The sequence below is a fragment of the Lampetra planeri genome, chromosome 18 (assembly GCF_965212315.1).
Source record: "Lampetra planeri chromosome 18, kcLamPlan1.2.h2, whole genome shotgun sequence".
Lineage (NCBI taxonomy): Eukaryota > Metazoa > Chordata > Hyperoartia > Petromyzontiformes > Petromyzontidae > Lampetra > Lampetra planeri.
The window spans coordinates 7,110,831-7,128,952 of NC_136124.1; the positions used below are offsets into that span (position 1 = coordinate 7,110,831).

The 18,122-nt window shown below is 57.0% G+C and overlaps 1 protein-coding gene across 1 annotated transcript in view; it reads right to left on the reverse strand.

Moving 5' to 3' along the window:
* Positions 1 to 18,122, reverse strand: part of PKDCC (protein kinase domain containing, cytoplasmic) — a 34,608-nt gene that overhangs the window by 6,075 nt on the left and 10,411 nt on the right. The window contains exons 2-6 of the mRNA XM_078602421.1: positions 16,916 to 17,873; positions 3,347 to 3,469; positions 2,381 to 2,688; positions 1,809 to 1,888; positions 505 to 612 (exon numbers count right to left, since the gene is read on the reverse strand). Coding sequence (XP_078458547.1) covers positions 505 to 612; positions 1,809 to 1,888; positions 2,381 to 2,688; positions 3,347 to 3,469; positions 16,916 to 17,719 — 1,423 coding nt within the window. The 5' untranslated portion in view covers positions 17,720 to 17,873. The remainder of the gene's footprint in view (positions 1 to 504; positions 613 to 1,808; positions 1,889 to 2,380; positions 2,689 to 3,346; positions 3,470 to 16,915; positions 17,874 to 18,122) is intronic.

The following is an 18,122-nucleotide window of genomic DNA, read 5'->3' on the forward strand; positions in this document are numbered from 1 at the left end:
GTGAGTGGTGAGTGAGTGAGTGGTGAATGAATGGTGAGTGTGTGGTGAATGAATGGTGAGTGTGTGGTGAGTAAGTGAGTGGTGAGTGTGTGGTGAGTGAGTGGTGAATGATGAGTCAGTGTGTGGTGAGTGACTGGTGAGTGTGTGGTGAGTTAGTGAGTGAGTGATTGGTGAGTGAGTGTGTGGTGAGTGAGTGAGTGAGTGACTGGTGAGTGTGTGAGTGAGTGGTGAGTGAGTGTGTGGTGAGTGTGTGGTGAGTGGTGAGTGAGTGAGTGAGTGGTGAGTGGGTGAGTGGTGAGTGAGTGAGTGAGTGGTGAGTGTGTGGTGAGTGATGAGTGAGTGAGTGTGTGGTGAGTGATGAGTGTGTGGTGAGTGTGTGGTGAGTGATGAGTGAGTGAGTGTGTGGTGAGTGTGTGGTGAGTGCTGAGTGTGTGGTGAGTGTGTGGTGAGTGATGAGTGAGTGAGTGGTGAGTGAGTGGTGAGTGGTGAGGAGGAGTGGCTCACCCGTGGTGAGCTGCTGGCTGTGGTTGGAGCGGTAGGTGCCGTGCTGGTACTGGTGCAGCACCGACTCCATGCGGCTCAGAGTCTCGTCCACTCCCACCCGCAGCTCCCCTGGGCCACGCCACACCTCGTCATCATCACCTCGTCATCACCCCCCTCGTCATCACCCCCCTCGTCAACTCACCTCGTCATCACATGCATCTTTATCTCACCTCACCAACACACACCTCGTCATCACCTCGTCATCACCTCGTCAGCTCACCTCGTCATCACCCCCTCGTCATCACCCCCCTCGTCACACTCTCCTCACCAACACACACCTCGTCATCACCCCCTCGTCATCACCCCCCTCGTCACACTCACCTCACCAACACACTCCTCACCAACACACACCTCGTCATCACCCCCCTCGTCACACTCTCCTCACCAACACACACCTCGTCAGCTCACCTCGTCACCACATGCATCTTTATCTCACCTCGTCAACACACACAGCTCGTTGGTTAACATCACCACACAGCTCGCGAGCTCACCTACACGAACCTCACCACGCCGCACTTCATGGACACAACGTCGTCACACATTGTTCACTCACCTCATTAGCACGCATTTAACTCACCCACACTTACACTTCCTTAACACACAACGTGAACACACATACCTTCTGAACACACATTGTTAAGACACCTCGTTAACACACGGACATGCTTAACACACTAACACACACAAATAGCAGTCACTCACGCAGATACCCAAGAACAAAGATCCCCCATATAGCCTTTAACAGACTTGGGGCAAGTGCTGTTAGCGAGTAGCACCTATGAAGGCCGGCACGGCACACACGAGGGGGTGGGTGGCCAGCATCACGCCCGGCCGCCTTTGTCTCCCCAGTGGCGATGTTTCCATACCGCACCAAGTACTGTACTCATTTTGAGGCTGAGTCGACCTAGGAGAGGCCCAGGACCGGTTCAGATAATCGTCACTGATGTTAGCCATGAGCGGGAATCGAACCCAAGTGCCCACGCACCTCGTCACCCCCCCCTCACCACCCCCCCCGTCACACCCCCCCCGTCACTCCGCCCTGTCACCCCCCCCCTCACCACCCCCGTCACCACCCCCCGTCACCCCCCCCCAGCATCCCCCCGTCACCCCCCCCCCGTCACCCCGCCCTGTCACCCCCCCCCCCTCACCACCCCGTCACCCCCTCCCGTCACCACCCAACCCGTCACCCCCCCCCTGACCACCCCCGTCACCCCCCCCCCCCGTCATCACCCCCCCCGTCACCCCCCTTGGCGCCCCCTCCTCACCGGTCGCGTTGACGATGTCGTTGAGCTGGGATCTCAGGCCGGCGGGGGCGCTGTGGGGCAGGAGGTAGGTGAAGAAGTACCTGCAAGAGCCACGGGTACTCGCTCAGATACTCACCCAGGTACTCACTCAGATACTCACCCAGGTACTCACTCAGATACTCACCCAGGTACTCACTCAGATACTCACTCAGATACTCAACCATACGCGCACTCACCCCAGCATTGACTGACTAAGCCATTCACCCATGACTCTGCTGGTCACTCACCCCTTCGCTCATCCATACACTCACCCTGCCACTCACCACCCTGTCGCCCACCTGTACACTCAACTCATCGCTTACCCCATCACTCACCCGTACACTCACCACGACGCTCAACCGCACACTCACCACACCGCTCACCCCCCGCACACTCACCACGCCACACACCCACCCACCCACCACGACGCTCACCCCCGGCACCCTCACCACGCCACACACCCGCACACTCACCGCTTCGCTCACCCCCCGCACACTCACCACGCCACACACTCACCGCTCAGCTCACCCCCGCACCCTCGCCGCTCCGCTCACCTGTACGCGTTGTAGAGGTTGCGCTTCTCGTTGAGGCCCGCGCACGTCCTGGTGCGGGGGCAGCAGGGGAGCGTGAAGTTCCTCGCGGGGAAGTGGAGGAAGCACGGCGGGGGGCCCCCCGCGGCCCCCCCCGCGGCCCCCCCGCGCCACCGGCAGGGGGGGTCCCCGGCCCCCGCGTCGTCCAGGTCGCTGGCCTTGAGCTCCCCGTCGCGCAGCACGAACTGGCGCGGGCGGAAGTCGAGGAGCGCGACGGGGCCCAGCGGGGAGTGGGCGAGGTAGTGGAGCAGCCTCGTCAGGCTCAAGCAGATCTACTCGCACGCACGCGGGGCGGTCACGCACACACACACACAAGGGCGGTCACACACACACACAAGGGTGGTGGCGGCCACACACACAGTCACACACACAGTCACACACACAGGTAGTCACACACATAGGTAGTCACACACACAGGTAGTCAGACACACACAGTCACACACACAGTCACACAGGTAGTCACACACACAGGTAGACACACACACAGTCACACACACACAGTCACACAGGTAGTCACACACACAGGTAGATACACACAGGTAGTAACACACACAGGTAGACACACACAGGTAGTCACACACACAGTCACACACACAGGTAGTCACACACACAGGTAGTCACACACACACAGTCACACACACACAGTCACACACACAGGTAGTCACACACACAGGTAGTCACACACACACAGTCACACACACAGGTAGTCACACACACAGGTAGTCACACACACAGTCACACAGCTAGTCACACACACAGTCACACACATAGTCACACACATAGTCACACACACAGTCACACACACAGGTAGACACACACACAGGTGGTCACACACACAGGTAGTCACACACACACAGTCACACACACAGCTAGTGACACACACAGGTAGTCACACACAGGTGGGCACAGAGGTAGTCACGTGGCTCGGACCCGGAATCGCTCCTCCCACGACGTCTGCAGGAGCTGGATCATCTCGAGCGGAGAGCCGAGCTCCGTGATGGCCGTGAGCGAGTCCGAGACGTCGTTACTCTCCCGGTAGCAGTGTCCGTACAGCTACAACAACAACATCATCAGCGTCAACAACCTCATCATCATCAACGTCGTCATCGTCGTGAGCGAGTCCGAGACGTCGTTACCCTCCCGGTAGCAGTGTCCACTCCACAACAACACGCCATGCACATCCTGGGTCAGCGGCTCCTAGGTTGACCCAAGTTGTGCGGTGTATTAAAAACCCATCAAATCCGGGGAGACAAAGGCGGCCGGGTATGTTTATATGGAACATGCTGTCCTTAATAGGTGCTCCTCAACAGCTATTTGCCCTCGCAGTCTATTAAAGGCGAATATGGGGGGGTCACCGCCTTTGTTTACATGTGCATGGTGTTTAAATTAGATACAGTACGTGTGTACACGTGTCGCTCCTCACACTCTCTCCTCCTCGTCAGTCACGAGTCTATCTGCTGGAGGAGCAGCGGGGAGTTGACGGGGGGGGGGATGGGAGTCGCCTCTCAGCAGGAGCGCGAGACATTCCGAGCGCGTCTCACCGCTGCTGCTGCTGCTGCCTGCCTCACCACTCCCCGAGACCCCTGGCGTCTGCACGAGACTCAGCTCCCTGCATTGCTCCACGCTTACCTCCCTGCCTCTCTACTCACATCTTCCCCTTCCTGCCTCCCCCGTCTCCCTACCTCTCCCCGTGGAGGCTAGTAACGGACTGTGAGCGTGAGGTCATGTGTGCATATTCTTAGGTTTTTTTCGGTAAAGTCACGTAGATAAAAAATTAAAATTAATAAAAGTAAAATAAAATAAAAATCACGACGTTTCGATTGCAACACAAGCAATCATCATCAGGTATAAATGAAATAGCAACAAAACATTCTAACCATAAAAACTATAGACAGACATATAAGCAGACAGATATCACCAAGATACATAGAGAGAGAGAGTAACACAAGTACAGAGAGGGATATCGTCTCTGTTGAGTGGCCTTAAATAGGCAGAGGGGGCGGGGGCAGAGAGATGGAGGGGTTTATTTTAATTTTATTTTACTTTTATTAATTTTAATTTTTCACCTACGTGACTTTACCGAAAAAACCTAAGAATATGAATCCTTGCAGTCACGAAAGCTTCAAATCATGTGTGCATGTTCGCTTGTGAATTACGTGCGCGTGTTCACGTGTGTGTTTGTGCGCACGTGTGCACATCTCGTGTGTTCGTGCGTAACGTTACATCGTGGGATCTCTATGATTTGTATGTTCATATGTTCACATGCGTGCCTCTGAGACCGTTTCCATCTCAATAGCCCGCGACCACCGCTCAACAGCGTTGCAGCACCGCGCGGTTCATAGGCTGCGGTAAACCTCCTCGTTCTTTGCCGTGGGATGTTGAAGGCGGTAAGAATGCGCGCCCGCTCTATCTGGAACACCTCCGCCAAGAAGGGTTTCTGTGGAGGTCTCGACTGGGAACCCCGGTGCAGCCATAACAGCTGCGCGAGTCGCAGTCCTGAATCTTAGCCATTCCCCCTTGGCAGCGGGTCGATGCCAACTACCTGCAAGCCATGATAACATCATTGCTTACGACTTTCAACAGTTATCTGAGACCAGGTGTTTGTGAGTTTTGAATGGGGTCCAAGGTGGATGCCCCACCCCCACAGTGGAAGATTGACAGGCGCATCATCTTATAGACAACAAACCGATGGTCGGTGGATAGATCAGCTCCATGACAGATTTTGGTGTGTAGGCCATGGCCAGCAGATGTTCTTGCTTGGGACTCCGCATGCACGCAAGGCGTTGTAATGGATGTGTCAATGGGTGAACGGTTTGTTGGTGCTCACAAGCCCATGGTTTGCACAGAAATCAAGCAGCCTTTGCTTAATGAGCCAATCTGGCTCAATAAAAATCAAGTGCTCGAGTCACGATTAAACTCGCAAACTCGGGAGGGGGGGGCATTAACGTCACCCAATAAGCTGATTCGATATCACGTGGACACTTTAGCCGAGGCTCGGGAAAGGGGTCAGACAGACTCTGAGTCATCACCAGCCTTGCCTGCATCCCTCCACAGATGGTGACGTTTGGTGAGGATGTAGGCAACCACCACCACCATTCCTCCCGTTGATGCGGAGGCGAGCCAACAATGGCCTGGGACTCGTGGCCTCCCACACACCCATTCATTGTTGTATTCAGAAGGCACACTCCCTGTTGTTTGATGTCATCCTGGCCCGAATGGAGGACCGTCCATTCCTCTTGTGACGGCAGCAGGCCCTCCAGTCCACTGGATCCCAGGCAGCAAGCGTTAACGCGTCCCACCGGAGATCGCCGTGAAGAGGTGGATCCAGCCTTACCATCAGAGGCACCAAATCAGAGCGAATCTCTGGGTACTTTGTGTGAACAAACACTCCACGCTGACCAGCTTTCCAGGAGTACCGGGGGGGAGGTGGGGACAGTGTTTTTCGTGGCCAGCTCTGATAAGGCGAAAGAGGTTTCACTCCGAATGGAGTCGAGCAGGCATTATCTTGTCAATGGCTACATAATGCTATCAGGAAGTCTGTAGCTCCACATGAAGCTCCGGGGCTTCTCAGCCACACTCATACCCCCTCTTATTTATGATTGTGAAATGTGGTCGCCTTTAAAAATGAAATGTGCGCTGACCTGACCTGCCTTCAAGCTATCCTGGCTTTAACCAAACTGAATTGTGTGAGGAGCTCACGATCCCATCAGTGAGCTCCTCTGGCAGGCGAGGCTGCGTTGGCTGGGTCATGTAGCCCGCATGCCCAGCCACCGCATGCCCAAGCTGTTTCTGTTAGGCTACCCAGAGGTGGCTTAAACGGGTGCGGGACGTGCAAGAGAAGGATGGGCTGATGCAGTACAGGAGGATGTGGAGCTAATGGAACTTGTCGATGACTGGTACAAGCAGTATTCAAGATGGACCTCTGTGGAGGCTTGTGAAGGACGCCACTGAGCAGTTGGAGTAAGTCGCCCTCCAACAAGGTCCCGTGACCTCCTGGCAGTGAGCTTTCCACACTTAACGTGGCCTCAGTGCACCTATTCTTGCAAAAGCACTTTGTGGCGAATGGCGGCTACTGTTATATATCTTTGTGTGTTAGAGGCCGACCCAAATTCGGTTTCAGCACCGAAAGTTGGCAAATGGCCTCTTTCGGCATACTTTCGGTTTCGGCCGAAAGTCAATTTTTAACTTTCGGTCTGGTTTCGGTTTCGGCCGAAACTGATACAGTATTGACTTTCGGTGGTCGTCAACCGAAGATCTATTTTTAGAATATAACGCTAGTGCTACGTCTATCACTCTGCCTATCGGCCGGTCAGTCGGCGCTAGGCAATCCTATGCGATAGGCTGCAAACACACAGGTCAGCAGCAGCAGCTTGGGAGCGAGGTTACAGCCGCAACCACGGTCTGCTAATGTAGATACGACCGGTCAACAGACGGCAGCCTGACTGGCTGAATGCGGAAAAACTGTTGTTTCTTAACTACAACATTTATTTGTTTGGATATAATTACTAAGTACGTAACACCTAAAGATTTGATATTTAGCGACTCTTACTGCAGGCTCTCAATGATTAGTTCTAGATTTATTTTAATTAAAGTAGCATTGCATCATGACATATTTCATAAATCTTGTATTCGGTAACTTCGGTTATATACCTTTCTGTTTCGGTCTCGGTCGAAAGTAAATTTTTAACTTTTCGGTTCAGATTCGGTCGGCCTCTCGTCTGTGTCTATGTGTATCTGTGTGCGAGTGTGACTTTACGTGTGAATGTCGATGGGCGTGTATCTACGAGCTTGTGTGTACGTGAGAATGTATCCATGAGTATGTGTGTGTATCTTGGTATCTATGTGTATCTGTGTCTTTTGTATCAGTGTGTGTGTCAATGAGTGGGGGGCGGTAGTGCAGCGGTTAGCGCTACGCTGCGCTACGAACCCAGCGACCCGAGTTCGATTCTCGTTCACGGCCAACACTAGTGACGATTATCTGTACCGATCTTGGGCCTCCCCTAGACCGACTCAGCCTTAAATGAGTACCTGGTGCGGTGTGTAAAAACATCACTGAGGACACAAAGTGGCCGGCCGTAGTGCTGGGCCCCCACCCGCTTGTTGTGCCGTTCCGGCCTTCGTGCGTGTTCACGAACAGCCAGAGGTCGCAACCGGGTACCCGATACCCGTACCCTACCCGATACCCGGCTACCCGTACCCGGCCGGGTACGGGTAGCCGTTTGCGACCCTGGTGCGGCCGAGTACGGGTACGGGTAGGCCGTGAGTCACTGATGAGTAACCGTTTGTCACTCATTTGGGGTAGGGTACGGGTAGGGAACGGGTACCCGTACCCGGCCGGGTATGGGTACCCATTTGCAACCCTGGTGCGGCCGGGTACGAGTACGGCTAAGGAATCAAAACCCGTTTGCGACCTCTGCGAACAGCACTTGCCCTAACAGTCCGTTGAAGGCTACACATGGAATGGGATCTTTGCCTTTTGAGTATGTGTGCGCATCTCTGAGTATATATGTGTGAGTGTGTGTGTCTGTGTATGAGTATGTGTTTATCCGTGTGTGTATGAGTGTGTATGAGTATCTGTGTACGAGTGTGTGTCCTCTCCCGGGGTGTCAGTGGCGGCGAGCGCAACTCCCGGGGTGCCGGCGTCCTTCCCCTCCTTATCCATGCGGGGAAAAGCTGCGTCCGCCAAGGCGAGTAGTGCCGTGCGGTAGGCTAGCGTCGTTTCCCCAGCCACCTTCCGCCGATCGTAGAACTGGTGGCGACACGTGGAGGGCGGCCCGAACACCTTCGCCATCAGGTGTAGTGCGGCCTGGAGCGTAGAGCGGGACGACCTTGCAGCAGATGTGAAGGCTGCAAGCGCGTCGTCGTCAAGCATCGCTGGCAACGCACGCAGGGCAGTGGTGTCGGACCACCCCGACATCTCCTGATGAGCGAGGAACCTTCGTTGGAAGGCTCCCCAGTCGCCCCCATCCGCCTTGAACGCCGACAGCGCGGGCAATCTTTGCTGGAGGACCCGATCGTCGTCGACGTCGGAGAGATTTTCCCGCGCTCCGCTGGAGTTGTGTAAAATGTCGGCTCGGTTGTCAGGCGCAAAATGGAGGGCTCCGGCGCGCTCTGATGACGTGGGCTGCGCTGCGCGGAGGTGTCCGGCCACGTGGCGTCCGTGTTTCCCGCCAATCAATGGCGGCCCCTCAAAAACGGCGGGAACTTCCAGACTTTTGGCGCGAAGCGCCTTTTGGCGGGATCCCGCCAGCCTCGCTCCTTCCTCCAACCCCGCAGCCGTTTTCCCGCCCGCTGGAACGGAGATCTCGGCCAAGATTGCAGCGGCGGCGAGCAGCAACTCCGCCAACCGGGAGTGCGCGTCCTGGAGGCTGGTGTCGGAGGCAAGCGGAGCGTCGGCCATCACCGCGAAGTGCTGCATCGGCGGCAACTCCTCGTCCTCTACTCCCGAGGTCGGTGTCCCCGGTACGCCGTCGTCATCCCGACCTCGCTCGTGGGTACGGGTAGTCTTCCTTGTGTCCATACTTCTTGAAGACAGGTTTACTTCTGACGCCAGTTGTAATGTAGTAACTCGGCGGGAGACGACTTCACGGGTAACACACTCTTTATTTTATCAAACTTGGTTACAGGTGACTAACACCTACTTTGTATCTCGGGTGACAAACACCCACTTAGCTACTTGGCGACTAACGCCCACTGAGCTACTCGGATGACCAACATCCACCTAGTACTCGGGTGACAAACACCCACTTAGCTACTTGGCGACTAACGCCCACTGAGCTACTCGGATGACCAACATCCACTTAGTACTCGGGTGACAAACACCCACTTAGCTACTTGGCGACTAACGCCCACTGAGCTACTCGGATGACCAACATCCTCTTAGCTACTTGGCGACTAACGCCACTGAGCTACTCGGATGACCAACATCCACTTAGCTACTCGGCGACTAACGCCACTGAGCTACTCGGATGACCAACATCCACTTAGCTACTCGGCGACTAACGCCACTGAGCTACTCGGCTTCACTAGGTCTTCAGCTCCGTCTTCGGGTCTTCAACTGGGTAACTCTCCTCGAGTGCTCTCGCGCGTCCCCCTTTATACCCCACCTGCGGACGTCGCTGCGAGCCCCCACTTATTCGACCAATCGCCGGGCGCTGGCTACGATCCTCTTTTCCCACATCTCATCGTGCCTCACCACTCACTCCGCGCCGCCCCGTCATCTGTCACTCCCGGCGCGCGCGTCCACACCACGCCCACAACGCGTGCCCAACCCCGCACCCCGCGCCGCCCCGTGATCCATCACTGTCACAGTCGGCGCACGTCAATACCACCACTACATCTGCATCTAATCGACTTAGCCTCAATTGAGTACCTTATGAGGTGTGTAAGCATCGCCACTAGGGAGACAAAGGCGGCCGGGCGTGGTGCTGGCCACCCCCTCGTGTACCGTGCCGGTCTTCATAGGTGCTCGCGAATAGCACTTGCCCCTACAGTCTGTTAAGGCTATACGGGGGATCTTTGTCTTTGTATGTGCATCTGAGTGAGTCTGTGTGTGAGTCTGTGTGTGTGTGAGAGTATTTGTGTGTGAGTCTGTGTGTATGTGTGTGAGTCTGTGTGTGTGAGTATTTTGTGTGTGTCTGTGTGTGTGTCTGTGTGTGTGTCTGTGTGTGTGTGTCTGTGTGAGTCTGTGTGGGAGAATATTGTGTGTGTCTGTGTGTGTCTGTGTCTGTGTGTGTGTCTGTGTGTGTGTCTGTGTGAGTCTGTGTGTGAGTCTGTGTGTGTGAGTCTGTGTGTTTATGAGAGTATTTGTGTGTCAGTCTGTGTGTGTGAGAGAGAGTATTTGTGTGTCTGTGTGTGTCTGTGTGTGTATGTGTGTGTGTCTGTGTGTGTGTGTGAGTCTGTGTGTGTGAGAGAGAGTATTTGTGTGTCTGTGTGTGTCTGTGTGTGTGTGAGTCTGTGTGTGTGTCTGTGTGTGTGTGTGTCTGTGTGAGTCTGTGTGTGAGTCTGTGTGTGTGAGTCTGTGTCTGAGAGTATTTGTGTGAGTCTGTGTGTGTGAGAGGGAGTATTTGTGTGTCTGTGTGTGTCTGTGTGTGTGAGAGGGAGTATTTGTGAGTCTGTGTGTGTGAGTCTGTGTATGAGAGTATTTGTGTGAGTCTGTGTGTGTGAGAGGGAGTATTTGTGAGTCTGTGTGTGTGTGAGTCTGTGTGTGTGAGAGGGAGTATTTGTGTGTCTGTGTGTGAGTCTGAGTTCAGGTTACATCCCACGCTCGGGTTTCGTGAACTAAAGTCCAGAAAGCCCCTCCCCTCGTGACCCCCCATCCCCATCACAGCCCCTCCCCTCGTGACCCCCCACCCCCATCACAGCCCCTCCCCTCGTGACCCCCCATCCCCATCACAGCCCCTCCCCTCGTGACCCCCCATCCCCATCACAGCCCCTCCCCTCGTGACCCCCCATCCCCATCACAGCCCCTCCCCTCGTGACCCCCCATCCCCATCACAGCCCCTCCCCTCGTGACCCCCCATCCCCATCACAGCCCCTCCCCTCGTGACCCCCCATCCCCATCACAGCCCCTCCCCTCGTGACCCCCCCATCCCCCTCACAGCCCCTCCCCTCGTGACCCCCCATCCCCATCACAGCCCCTCCCCTCGTGACCCCCCATCCCCATCACAGCCCCTCCCCTCGTGACCCCCCATCCCCATCACAGCCCCTCCCCTCGTGACCCCCCATCCCCATCACAGCCCCTCCCCTCGTGACCCCCCATCCCCCTCACAGCCCCTCCCCTCGTGACCCCCCCATCCCCATCACAGCCCCTCCCCTCGTGACCCCCCATCCCCATCACAGCCCCTCCCCTCGTGACCCCCCATCCCCATCACAGCCCCTCCCCTCGTGACCCCCCATCCCCATCACAGCCCCTCCCCTCGTGACCCCCCATCCCCCTCACAGCCCCTCCCCTCGTGACCCCCCATCCCCATAACAGCCCCTCCCCTCGTGACCCCCCATCCCTATCACAGCCCCTCCCCTCGTGACCCCCCATCCCCATCACAGCCCCTCCCCTCGTGACCCCCCATCCCCATCACAGCCCCTCCCCTCGTGACCCCCCATCCCCATCACAGCCCCTCCCCTCGTGACCCCCCATCCCCATCACAGCCCCTCCCCTCGTGACCCCCCATCCCCCTCACAGCCCCTCCCCTCGTGACCCCCCATCCCCATCACAGCCCCTCCCCTCGTGACCCCCCCAATCCCCATCACAGCCCCTCCCCTCGTGACCCCCCATTCCCATAACAGCCCCTCCCCTCGTGACCCCCCATTCCCATAACAGCCCCTCCCCTCATGAACCCCCCCATCCCCATCACAGCCCCTCCCCTCGTGACCCCCCCATCCCTATCACAGCCCCTCCCCCCTCACCGCTGCTCCTGACGATACCCAGACTCCGGAAACCCCACACAGCCCTCACCACTCCCTCACCCTGCCCCTCACCACTCCCTCACCCTGCCCCTCACCACTCCTTCACCCTGCCCCTCACCACTCCCTCACCCTGCCCCTCACCACTCACCACTCCCTCACCCTGCCCCTCACCACTCCTTCACCCTGCCCCTCACCACTCCCTCACCCTGCCCCTCACCACTCCTTCACCCTGCCCCTCACCACTCCCTCACCCTGCCCCTCACCACTCACCACTCCCTCACCCTGCCCCTCACCACTCCCTCACCCTGCCCCTCACCACTCCCTCACCCTGCCCCTCACCACTCACCACTCCCTCACCCTGCCCCTCACCACTCCCTCACCCTGCCCCTCACCACTCACCACTCCCTCACCCAGCCCCTCACCACTCCCTCACCCTGCCCCTCACCACTCACCACTCCCTCACCCAGCCTCTCCTCACCACTCCCTCACCCAGCCCCTCACCACTCCCTCACCCAGCCCCTCACCACTCCCTCACCACTCCCTCACCCTGCCCCTCACCACTCACCACTCCCTCACCCTGCCCCTCACCACTCCCTCACCCAGCCCCTCACCACTCCCTCACCCAGCCCCTCACCACTCCCTCACCCTGCCCCTCACCACTCCTTCACCCAGCCCCTCACCCAGCCCCTCACCACTCCCTCACCCTGCACCTCAACACTCCCTCACCCTGCCCCTCACCACTCACCACTCCCTCACCCTGCCCCTCACCACTCCCTCACCCAGCCCCTCACCACTCCCTCACCCAGCCCCTCACCACTCCCTCACCCAGCCCCTCACCACTCCCTCACCCAGCCCCTCACCACTACCTCACCCTGCCCCTCACCACTCCCTCACCCTTCCCCTCACCACTCACCACTCCCTCACCCTGCCCCTCACCACTCCCTCACCCAGCCCCTCACCACTCCCTCACCCAGCCCCTAACCACTCCCTCACCCTGCCCCTCACCACTCCCTCACCCTGCCCCTCACTACTCCCTCACCCTGCCCCTCACCACTCCCTCACCCAGCCCCTCACCACCCTCTCACCCAGCCCCTCACCACTCCCTCACCCAGCCCCTCACCACTCCCTCACCCTGCCCCTCACCACTCCCTCACCCTGCCCCTCAACACTCCCTCACCCTGCCCCTCACCACTCCCTCACCCTGCCCCTCACCACTCCCTCACTCTGCCCCTCACCCTGCCCCTCACCACTCCCTCACCCTGCCCCTCACCACTCACACCTCGCTCACCACTCACACCTCCCTCACCACTCCCTCACCATTAACACCTCGCTCACCACTCACACCTCCCTCACCCTGCTCACATTAACCTCCTCCAGTACCCACCAATCCCTCACCTTGCCTTGAACGCGTCCGACTGCATTTGACCTCACACTCATTATATACAGTACAGCCTCACACACACCGCGTACTGTACACACCGTACTGTACACACGCTACCCCACAAGGCGCGAATGTGTACACACACACAGTACACACACACATACAGTACACACACACACACCTCACACATACACACATCGTGCACATACACCCAGTACACACACCACACACACCGTACACACACACATCATACACACACACACATCGTACACATCACACCCACGTACACACACACCGTACACACACACGTACATATTGTACACATACACACATCTTACACACACACATCGTACACACATCGTACACACACCACACACACACATCGTACACACACATCTTACACACACACGTATACAAACACACACACGTACACACACACCACACACGTACACACACCACACACACACATTGTACACACGTACACACACACCGTACACACATCGTACACACACCACACATCGTACACACACACACATCTTACACACACACACGTACACACACACGTACACACACGTACACACACCACACACACGTACACACACACACGTACGTACACACACCGTACACACACACCGTACACACATCGTACACACACACCGTACACACATCGTACACACACCACACATCGTACACACACACACATCGTACACACACACATCTTACACACGTACACCACACACACACACGTACACACACCACACACACACACGTACACACACCACACACCGCACACGCGGTTGGGTGTGCACTGCGTTAGACGCACGTGGACGCACACAAAGACAAAGAAGATCTCCCCGCCGTAGCCTCGGCTGCCTGTCGGGGCAAGTGCTGTTTGCGGGCACCGACTACAGACGACACGGCACAACGAGGGCCAGCACCACACCCGGCCGCCTTTGTCTCCCCAGTGGCGACGTTTACCCAAAGCGCCGGGCAGCCGTCTACAGCGAAGTCGCCACTGATGGTGGCCGTGGCCCGCCGGGTTCGTGGCGCAGTGCGCTAACCACTGCGCCACCGCTCCCCACTCGCACGCACAACAACAAAGAGTGGACACAAAGCAGCAACAACTCTCTACAAGATCCCCGCCGCTATAGGCGTCTAAACAGACTCTTGGGGCAGGTGATTGTTCAGCGAGCACCCTATGAACGGCACGCGAAGGGGTGCGTGGCCAACAAGCACGTCCGGCCGTCTTTGTCTCCCCGGTGGCGATGTTTACACACCGCACTAGAGGGAACTCATTTAGGGCTTAGTCGACCTAGGGGGAGGACCAAAACCGAATTCGGAAAATCGTCACTGGTGGTGTTGGCCCGTGTGCGGGTTCGTGGTGCAGCGTAGCGCTAATCGCTGCACTAACAACGACGCTCCCCACGCAGACACGCAGACACACGTGGAATCCACCCCCCTCCCTCCCTCCCCCCTCCTTGCCCTTCCCGCCCCCATATTTTCCATCATCTCGCCCGGCTCACATCATCTCATCATCATCGTTTATCTTCGTTATCATCATCATCCGCTACGTGGGAGGTCGCCTCGGGGGCGGATTTTCCTCTTCCTCCCACCCCCCCTCCTCCTCCCATCACAGAATTCCGGCGAATCTCATCTCTCCTCGGTGTTCGAATTCACAGGCCTTTGTTAATCCACTGCTGGATCGAAGCCCCCCCCCCCCCCACGATCTGCAAAACCACCCACATCGCTCTCTGGCACATGAACGTATCCGTTCGCTTCATCTCCGCGCTGGTGAATCCATCCAATTCCAGATCCATAAATCCAAGATCCTCAATCACAGATCCATCCAATCTCAGATGCATTCAATCCCGGGTCCGCATAACACCTCGCACCATAGCCACCTGACATCACCCAAACTCAAGCCCAATGCCAATTACAGATCCATAATCCAATACCAAATCCATAGTGATCTCGTATCCATCAAATGCAAGACCCACATTAATCCCAGGGCAGGGTGGCACATCGGTAACCCGTGTGCCTCGCAGCACTCCACTCGGGCACCTGTGTGGAGTTTGTATCTTCTTCCTACCATCGCAAAAGCGCCACACAATGTAACCGGTATTGGCCAAGCAACCTAGACTTTACAAATTACCTGCAAATCACTCAATTGGGATCACGGATAGTAACATCGCTCGCTACTGCGAATCACTTGGCAGGACCCTCCTGGAAAAAAAGTATTGGGACTCAGTGAGGCCTTTCTGTGCAAGTGAGCATCACAACAATAACAATATCACACCAGACACCACAATTATTTGATGTCAAACTAAAACCCTAACCAATCTCACATCCATAAATTCAATCCCGGCTCCATAATGATCTCATCCATCAAACGCAAGTGGCAACATCGATCACTGTGTCCATTTACGATCTCACGCCCTTCAATACACACACACAGGCTGTCCCACAAGCATGCTGACGACAGGCACATCAAGACGAGATCCGCCGTCAACCCCGCTCGCTCCACGCGTCGTCCTTCACGGGTCATTGTCCCCCAATGTTGCTCTGTGCGTCAAGGCCACGTCGCGCCATCATCCAAGGCCACTCGTCGTGCGTGTGTACACCACGTGGCGTGTACAACACGTGCGCACGTGTACACAACACGCGGCGTGTACACAACACGTGGTGTACACGCCACGTGTTGTACACACACACACGCGCACAGCGACACGGACGCGACGACATTCACACATGTACTCACGCACGTGGATTCACACGTTTACAATAATATATTCGCACGCGTACTCGCGTTTGTATCCCGTGTGTACACACACGCGTGTACTCGCAACAATGCAGGTGACGAAGGGTTAATGCGTTACAGTATGATGTGTGCACGGTGTGTGTGTGTGTGTACGATATGCAAGAGGCGTGTGTGATATTTATGTAGGTGTGTACATAAGGTACAGTGTGTAAGGTGTGTAAACGTACGAGCAACACATATGACGACACTCATGGCTTTGATGGCATCTATGGTGATGGAGTGTAGTAGACTCCATGATGATGATGAATCATGTTGAGGATGCTGATGATGTTGATCATGCTGCAGATAAAGAGGAGCATGATGAAGGCGTGTATCACGATGGTGGTTAGAATGTTGCTAATGTTGAGGATGACGGTGATTGTAACGATGATTACAATAATGATGATAACATTGCTGCTGATGATGTATATACTTTTGTTGATGTAGCTGTTATTGATGATGGAGTTTGATGCTAATTATGTTTACAATGACGCTACTGCTGATGCTGCTGTTTCTGCTGCTACCCCTGCTGATGATGCTGATGACGATCATGATTATGGAACTGCTGCTACTACTACTGCTGATACTAATGTCTGCTGATGACGCTACAGATGATGATGGTTATTCTACATCTGCTACAACTGCTTCAGCAGACTCATTCTGCTGCTGTTGCTGATTATGATGATGCTACCGTTGCTGCCGATGACGATGATTCTGCCGATGGATGACGATGATTCTGCCGATGTATGACGATGATTCTGCCAATAGATGACGATGATTCTGCCAATAGATGATGATGATTCTGCCGATGGATGACGATGATTCTGCAAATAGATGATGACGATGATTCTGCCGATGGATGACGATGATTCTGCCGATGGATGTCGATGATTCTGCCGATGCCAGCACGCCTCACCCGCACGACGTTGGGATGCCTCAGTCGACCCAGGATGGTCATCTCCTTCAGCAGCTTGGCCGCCGCGAGCCGGTAGCATCCGTCCGGGTCACCAAACTCCTTCACGCATGTCGCCATATCGTGGCCTCCCAAATCCACCGTCTTCAGCGCCACGGGCCCCCTCCAGCCCGAGGGTGACCCCGTGGGAGGCCCCAGCACAGCCTTGTACACGGCCTTCGTGTACCCGCTGCCCAGATACTGGAGGCCAGACACGGTGGCCAAATCGGCGCAACCCAGAGACCTGGGTTCCTCGGGGTCAACAGCTTTGGTGGCGGCGGCGGCCGTGGTGGCGACGGAGAGGGGGGACCCCCCCCGCCTCGACAGGTGGCGGTAGCCCCCCGTCTCCATGAGGCGGCGGTCCGAGACGCGCCCGCCGCCCCACGGGGAGCCCCCCGCGTGGAGAGCCCGGAGGCGGCTCACCTCGGCGTGCCGGGCGCGGATGAGGCGGCTCAGCTCGGCGTGGCCGCCCCCCGTGCCCCCGAGGGCGCGCACCCCCGCCCAGCGCGCCAGCGAGCGGAGCAGCCCCTCCGCCGGGGGCCCCCCCCGCGGCGCCGGGGGGCGGGGGCAGCATCCCCAGCTCCACGGTGTCAATCGCGTCCATCGTGTCCACGTTCCCGTGCCGGGGCTGGGCTTGGCCGTGCGCGGCGCGTCCGTGTCTTCCATGGCGCCCGGGAGGAGCAGGAGGAAGACGTTGAGCAGCGAGATGAGGAACGGGGAGAGGCAGAGCGCGGAGAGCGCAGCCACGCGGCGCCGGCGGTGACGCATCCTCCTCCTCCTCCTGCGAGGCGCTCACAGACTCACGGCTGGAGGGGTTGGGGGGCTCTCACGGGGAGCCACCGGGAGCCACCGGGAGCCCCGAATCCCCACGCTCCTCCTCCTCCTGCTTCGCCCGGCTCGAATCTCGCTCGGGCTGCGTCACCTGAGACGCATGGCGGAGATCGTGGGGGGGGGGGGGCACGGGAGAGAGAGGGGAGAGATGGTGAGAGAGAAGGGGGGGGTACACGTGGAGAGAGACAGAGGGGAGAGACGCAGAGAGAGAGGAGAGACGGTATAACGGGAATACTCAGAGGGGAGAGAGAGGGGGAGGGGAGACGGACGATATACGAGGAGAGAGAAGGGGGTGAGGATGATGAGGAGGAGGAGAGGGGATTCCACGGTGTGAGGAGGT